This window comes from Ylistrum balloti, unplaced genomic scaffold, assembly GCF_031769215.1.
Source record: "Ylistrum balloti isolate Yb309-2 unplaced genomic scaffold, AGI_CSIRO_Ybal_v1 Utg370248, whole genome shotgun sequence".
Lineage (NCBI taxonomy): Eukaryota > Metazoa > Mollusca > Bivalvia > Pectinida > Pectinidae > Ylistrum > Ylistrum balloti.
In genome coordinates, this window is record NW_026782199.1 from 22,527 (window position 1) to 29,764 (window position 7,238).

General features: G+C 32.6%; 1 protein-coding gene across 1 annotated transcript; it reads left to right on the plus strand.

Moving 5' to 3' along the window:
* Positions 1–176: 176 nt before the first annotated feature.
* LOC132552424 (receptor-type tyrosine-protein phosphatase kappa-like) lies at positions 177–6,398 on the plus strand. The gene is made up of 17 exons (XM_060216596.1): positions 177–189; positions 867–1,042; positions 1,317–1,404; positions 1,702–1,778; positions 1,960–1,996; positions 2,459–2,554; positions 2,714–2,844; positions 3,004–3,149; positions 3,415–3,550; positions 3,958–4,107; positions 4,263–4,362; positions 4,479–4,552; positions 4,714–4,839; positions 5,012–5,128; positions 5,582–5,739; positions 6,013–6,148; positions 6,324–6,398. The coding sequence occupies exons 2-17, from the start codon at positions 902–904 to the stop codon at positions 6,390–6,392; spliced, it is 1,782 nt and encodes a 593-aa protein (XP_060072579.1). The 5' UTR covers positions 177–189; positions 867–901; the 3' UTR covers positions 6,393–6,398.
* The last annotated feature ends 840 nt before the right edge of the window (positions 6,399–7,238 follow it).

Below are 7,238 nucleotides of genomic sequence, written 5' to 3' on the forward strand. Positions count from 1 at the left end.
TATATATGAACTATGTGAGTCATCTTCCACATATAAACGTGGATAATTAATATCGCTTCAGAAAGAGGCTATCAACGTATAAGGAAAACTCTAATGACCAGAGTGATACAAAGGCTAACAGAATACATTATTTACCAACCATACCAACGAACGCACTTGAGGAGTGTTCGAACGATCCAAATGATGCAGGTTGTATACTTGTTTATTTTAACATTTAGCATTACATACAAGTATTTTTCTGCTTAATGTTCTCACACAGGTCTTTCAAGTTATGCAAATTAGAATAAGAATGCTGTCATACTTAAAAATATTGGAAATCAAAACAAAACTTCCTTAACTATGATATTACATCAGTCGTATCGTAATATCATTTCTATAACATGTTTGTGGCAATACCATAAACTTGTGGTTTAATAGATAGTATTCAATACTCCCTGTTCGCGACTTGGGTTGTTCAACTTCCCAGGCATTTTGTTGTGATCGACTGTGATAATTATGGCATGGAAGGCACTTAACGCAATCCGGCAAACAATTAATTTGCAATAGATTCGTTATGACTAAATTTTGTATGGTCATCTAGCAATCGATTACCTTGAAGTCACTCAGCCCTTTATTATTTGTTATGATTTATAATCATTCATGTTTTTATCTACATCTTTCTGAAAGTGTCAGTTTTGTATATCAGGTATCGGCAATTCACTGCAGATCAAATCATTACGCCGTTGTTGAATGTGGTTTTACTCTCTCACAATGGTTATTTTTAACATTATAAGAACATCTACTAACTATTAAAAAAAACTAACGTGAGTGAAAAAAATATCATATGGCAGTCACTGGCTATGAAACCTATATTTATATTCAATTAGATATTGTGAACGAAAGTGGACGTGTCTACGTTAATATGCACGACATTAATCTCACTACCGACAACGAGGTTGTGTACAGCAACATTGACGCCAGTAAAATGCGTATAAATGATCTGCGATTAATGATCTCCAAGAAGATGATGAATAAAGCTGAAGGATTTCGGGAGGAATTTAAGGTATTTAATCTGGTAAACATGGACATTTAAGTAGTTAATCGATATGTTTGTGTAACACTTTGTTAACTTTTGTAGTACGTTTATGTTTTTGTGTAACACTTATTTATTGATGTGGTTCTGTAACACTGTTTACTTTGAAATTTGAGTTGTACATTGACCTATGCTTAGCATTTAAAAACTTTTGAGTTAAAATCAAATCTTGACCTAACATGACTATAATTGTTTGTTCCCAACATATATGTTCTTAATAATCATTTTCCATTAAATCGTTTAGATGTTCCCTGTGGGCGCAGTTCATCCTCACGAGATTGGCAAAAAGGCGTCAAACAAAGCCAAAAACAGATTCAAGACAACATTCCCATGTAAGAAACTGCTCGGCTGTCTACCAAACCAAAAATCATAATATTAAAATGAAAACTGTCTCATCATTACATATGTAAACATTTTTTGACATTGTCCTCTACGTACTCGACATTCTGTTTTCTCTTTTTGTATTTTTGCTACTATCTAAATGTCATGGTTTCAACATATTTAATTTTAAATAGTTTAGCCTAGGATCGACCGTTTTCCATAATTCCGAACAAACTACATTGCATTATGTATTTGCTGTGTTTGAATTATTTTAATTTTTATAAAATCGTTTTGTTTTGTTTTTACAGATGACCATTCTAGGATTATATTGGAAAAGTCAGGAAATGATATAGATACGACTTACATCAATGCAAATTACATCGATGTAAGTATATTCTGGAGTAAATGGAAATGCAGGCTACATTAATTGATATCCTTTTTCCAGATGGAAACAAATTAATGGTATCTATATTTCTTCTTAACCTATTTTCACAGTTAGGAATTTGGTTATGTCCAACATTTTATGATTTATAAAAAGCATTCTGAATTTGCAACTTCTATTCCAGGGTGTTGAAACAACAAAACAATACATAGCCAGTCAAGGTAATTTATATGTTTAACTTTTGCATCTAAGATTAATCTTTTGTTATGCATACATAATTGTATGTGAAGATTCGTTCCGTTGTTGCCTTGACTGCAATGCCTTTTTATTAAAATTTTTCATGTGACGGTTATTATTTGTGTTTGATAATCTTTTTTCATGCCTAACAGCGTTTGGTTTTATCTTAATTATTTTTTTTTATTTTGTCAAACTAACATCACAACTTTGTCAACATATTATTTTCATCAATATACTCCCATAGCATATTGTATAACACAGCATAATCCGTATAAAAAGTAGTATGTATTATGACATCGCAAAAATTGTATTGTCTCACATTCTAGAGCTTTTGAAGTATGAATTGTGGGTTCGCGAGCTGTGTATTAATTAATGAACATTACCCCGTAGAATATTATCTAATCTTAACACCAGTTTTGATTCAAAATGTTATTTATGACACATAGGACCAAAGCCAAATACGTTGGACGATTTCTGGAGGATGGTGTGGCAGGTCAGCTCCGGGAAGATTGTGATGCTGACAAACCTAATTGAGGGAGGCATAGTATGTATACACTATTTTCCCTTGTGATATATAATCTATTGTTTTACCAATTAAGTCTGGCGTATAATTACAGCGATATTATCATTAACTATAGATAACATATTATGCACTTGCATATTTTTTCATCATTACCTTATGTGTGTCTTATTATTTTTACATGTCAAATGTGGTAAATACTGGCCAGATGAAGGGGAGCCACTATCAACTCAAACATTTCATTTGAGACTTGACAAGGAGACGACATATGCATTTTACGCCATTCGTGACATTTCAGTCGTTCAAAAGAAGGTAGCATTATTATCATGTAGCCATTTTTATTCATTATAAGAACCATGTATCTATGAAATAACTATATCTAATTGTCTTTTCGTTTGTTTTTTATCGTTTTCCGTTTTCATTATTTCATTTTAAAGCAAAAAAAAAGTGAACATTACATTTTTTTATCAGACAAAAGAGGAGCGACAAGTGCAACAGTTCCATTTCACGACATGGCCGGATCATGGAACCCCTGACACTCTGGAACTTGTTCTTTTCCATCGTCGAGTAGTGTCACATGAAACGCACCTTACAGGACAGATGGTGGTACATTGCAGGTAATCTAAGACACAGCAAAGTGTTCAGCTATGCTTTTTCTTCCAGTAGCAAAATCATTGACATTGTTTGAGATGATACAATACTCATCAGTATGTTTGGATACTAGCGACGTTTTATCGTAATCTTAATCAATCTATCAAACTCAAATGTTTGTATATCTACCGTTGAGAAATAGCATCCAAACATGGATTTTTTATAAATTCGATTTTTTTTTTCATTTAATGCTGTGAATGACAACTGATCAATATATTATTTATATTGCAGTGCTGGTTTAGGTAGAACCGGGACCTTTATTGCATTAGATGCACTTCTCATTAACGGCAAGGAAACGGGATATGTCGATATTCCAAGATACATTAAGACAATGAGGAAGGACAGAATGAACATGATCCAAAACTATGTATGTGTTAGTTCCAAATTTGCCGTTATTATCATTTCAAATAACAAATATACATTGATTGGTACCAATTCTGAAATATGCATTACTTAAAATACTGTAATATTCTTTAATAATGATATTGAACGTGTTTTTATTCTCGTTAGAATGCTGGATGATTCCGTTGTTGTTGTCTTTTGAATTAGAAAAGTGGCATTGAGCATGATTTTACATAGCGTTCGTGTTCGATGAATCAGAAGACACTGATCTTATTATTCATGTAATTGTAGAGAATTAATAACTTATCTAATGGTTTGCTTTAGATATTTCCTTAACGTATAAAACCTTACATTCAAACCAATCTGTACGTAAACCCATATGAAAATAAGGAGTTCATGTCTTTATAAATTTAGACGTTCTTTACACTTTAGGATCAATATGTTGCGTTGCATGAGTTACTTGACGAAGGCTTCAATTTACAACCATCGCACATTTCCCGGGCAAATTTTCCTGCAGTATTCGCCAAAATCTGTCCTGGAAATCAACCTACAAATCAGACAAGGATTCATCAGGAGTTCACGGTAAACACTGAAACATAATTATCGTGTTATCATATCACAACAACAAGAAAAAAGGTAAAATAATAGTGTTTAAAAAGCTTGAAAGTCCTATCAGTTAGTTTTCGTCTGTTTCATAATGGAAAGTATTATACAACAGAACATGTAATCTGTTGCAGGCATTGCAAAGCTTCAACCCAAATTATCCTCCAAGCTGTTATACAGCAGCGATGCAGAAAAGTAACAAAGACAAGAATCGAAAAATGGACATCCTTGCAGGTATATAATGATAATCCCGATGATATGATATTTGAAATAATTTATCAATTATGGTATCAATTTCAGTACAAATTGCGGTGATAATTATCTGAAACTGATCATAATTTTGTTTTAAGTGGACAAGTTCAGAGCATTCCTTCAGTCGCAGCAATCGAATAGGACCGATTACATCAATGCAGTTGAAGTACAGGTAACGTTTTCTTTTTTATTCACGTTTTTTTATGTACGTGTATATTACATATCTCTTTTTATACATATGCTTTGAAAACAAAATCTTTACGATTGAATTATGATGTAAATGATCAATCTCTAATTTTATGAATTTGTCATACACGCAAAACCCATTAACAGTCTCACACATCAAAGTCCGGGTACCTGATGACACAGTTCCCTTTAGAGAACACATTTGATGATTTTTGGACGATGGTGTTTGACTATAGCTGTGATAATATTGTTGTCCTTGGCCAACCTACCGAAGTAAGTAATTTAAAGCATTCTTTGTATAAAATGTATAACTATTTCTATGATTAATATTCTGTACACGAAATATGATTAGGGTATCTCTTACTTGCTGGGAATGCATTATCAATTGTTAATGAGAGAAAAAATAAATTATCCTGGCATTAATAATTATATTATGTTCTTTCAGTGCTGGTTACAGAAAGACGACGACTCCACAGCATCAACTATTTTTTCATTTACAAAACTGAACGGACGGGATATGAATGACGATTCAACAATTGCTGATTACCAAATAACTGTCCAGGTTGTATTCTTTTGACCTTTACATAGATTAAGTAATTAAAATTATTTCTGCCCTGATTTGGTGACAACTTTCCATATACCTGTAACATATCACTATTGTAACCGGTTTCAGCAGTAATATTGAAAATAGATTATCGATAGCTGAATATTTAATGACTATGTGCATGAAGCCACTTCTAGCGCAAATTTAAACCGCTCACTAAGCGTCCATTCATGTAACAATTAATGAATTTATCGATTACATAAAGAAAGTATTGATAAATTTAGTTAATTCAAAATACTCATTTACCCATATAGATCGATAGTGAAAGACATTCGATATGTAGGTATAACCATGCTTTTTGCATATATCATATGAATATTGAAATAATATAAATTAAATAATATGCAAAACTTCCACAATCGCCTGCACTTTTAACAATTTGTTGATTGTCCATTGAACAAATAATGATAGAGTGACAGTAGAGAGGCAACAGTCAGGATCTTCACCTTAGCCACGTGGTCAGCGGACTGTTTGCTGCCACCATCTGACTCGTCCATACTCCTACTTCTAGAACAGGTGGACAGTCGTAGGCGCTCAGACGATGCAAAACCTGTAGTCATTCTGTGTCGGTATGGCAATTGATTTCGTTTTGACAGAATGTATTAATAAGAATATATACTAAATTGACATTGAAACATATAATGTTCCATGACTAGAAAACGGCTACAAAGCTATGTATTGTTATTTACCAAGTTAATATTTGTAAGTATAGCCTGGTCATATAAATTCAACTCTACACTTCAGATAGTTATGTTGCATGTAATTATATCAAAATCATTGGTGTTTATGTAAAATGTAATTAAGATTTTAAAGAAGGGTATTCAATATCTGATGTTCTAAAGGGATGGGTGCACACAGAGTGGACTGTTCTGTTGTATATCAAACATCAGAGATCAAATGAAGATGGATGGGGAAGTTGATATATTTCAAACAGCACGGCAGTTGAAAAGGCGACGACCTGAGGCGCTGGAAGATGTGGTAAGTTACATGTACACGAATCATTCAATGAAAGAATAAAAGTCTATTGCGCAAATAATATCAATATGTTTTACTTATGTTATTTTGTTCTTTTTGTTATATTGAAAAATATAAGATAAGTTTCGATTCCAAATAAAACTTCCATTTCTATTTACTTTGTTTTCTTTTACCATAGAAACAATACCGGTACTGTTACAAGATCCTGGACCAATATATTGATTCAACTGATCTGTATGTCAACTGAAGTCGCAAGAAAAAGCGCAGTCAGTATTTTGATATACATGGTTTTACGACATTTACGTTAATGTACACGTTAAATGATGCACGAACGGAAGTAGAACAATTGCTCATTAATTCCATCACCATTTACAATAATGGTCCGCCATCATCTTACTACGTGGCCTGACTTCCACTGCTGTAAATACAAGATACAAGGACTTTTATTTAGAGTCATGTTTTTGAACAATGAAATATTGATTATGTAGAGCAATTATCAGGACTATGAATAACAAAACAATTATATATTGTAATCACTAAACTAAAACATACATAACAGATAACTTCACAAACAATGCTAGCTAAATAAAGATCATGCGACAAAATAGCCCATGCAGCATATATAAATGATACATAAAAGACCAGAAAGTTCATTATACATATATGCCTTAGAAACAAATATAAACAGACAGCAGAAGTGGCAGACAGTGAGAGAACACGGCACAAAAGCATAGCATCCATGTGTTTGAGAAAAAAAAAACATAAAAAGCATAAACCCTTGGTTCATGGTTGTGACCTTATTGGTTAGGTAAGGGTCTCAAGCAGAGGTTGTTTTATATTCAATGTGTTACGCAAGTACTAACGTGCGAAATAAATATATTGACAACGGTAGCATAATTAACGTCAAATCGCAAACTCAATAGCATTGATGATATAATAATTCGTTTGACAGCAGTGAAGGAACTGAATGATAATCTGTAATTGTTGTATATATTTTGTATATTCACTAGCAATAACTTGTCATATGTGTAATTGAATCACTCGATAATATAAGAAAAACGTCATTTTTCAAAGAATTCTTACATTATCAACA

Excerpts from the sequence above, each read along its gene's own strand:
- LOC132552424 (XM_060216596.1), top strand. The coding sequence starts at position 902 with ATGCACGACATTAATCTCACTACCGACAACGAGGTTGTGTACAGCAAC. Across the intron at positions 1,779-1,959 it reads TCAATGCAAATTACATCGAT|GGTGTTGAAACAACAAAACA; the intron begins GTAAGTATATTC and ends CTTCTATTCCAG. Across the intron at positions 6,149-6,323 it reads CTGAGGCGCTGGAAGATGTG|AAACAATACCGGTACTGTTA; the intron begins GTAAGTTACATG and ends CTTTTACCATAG.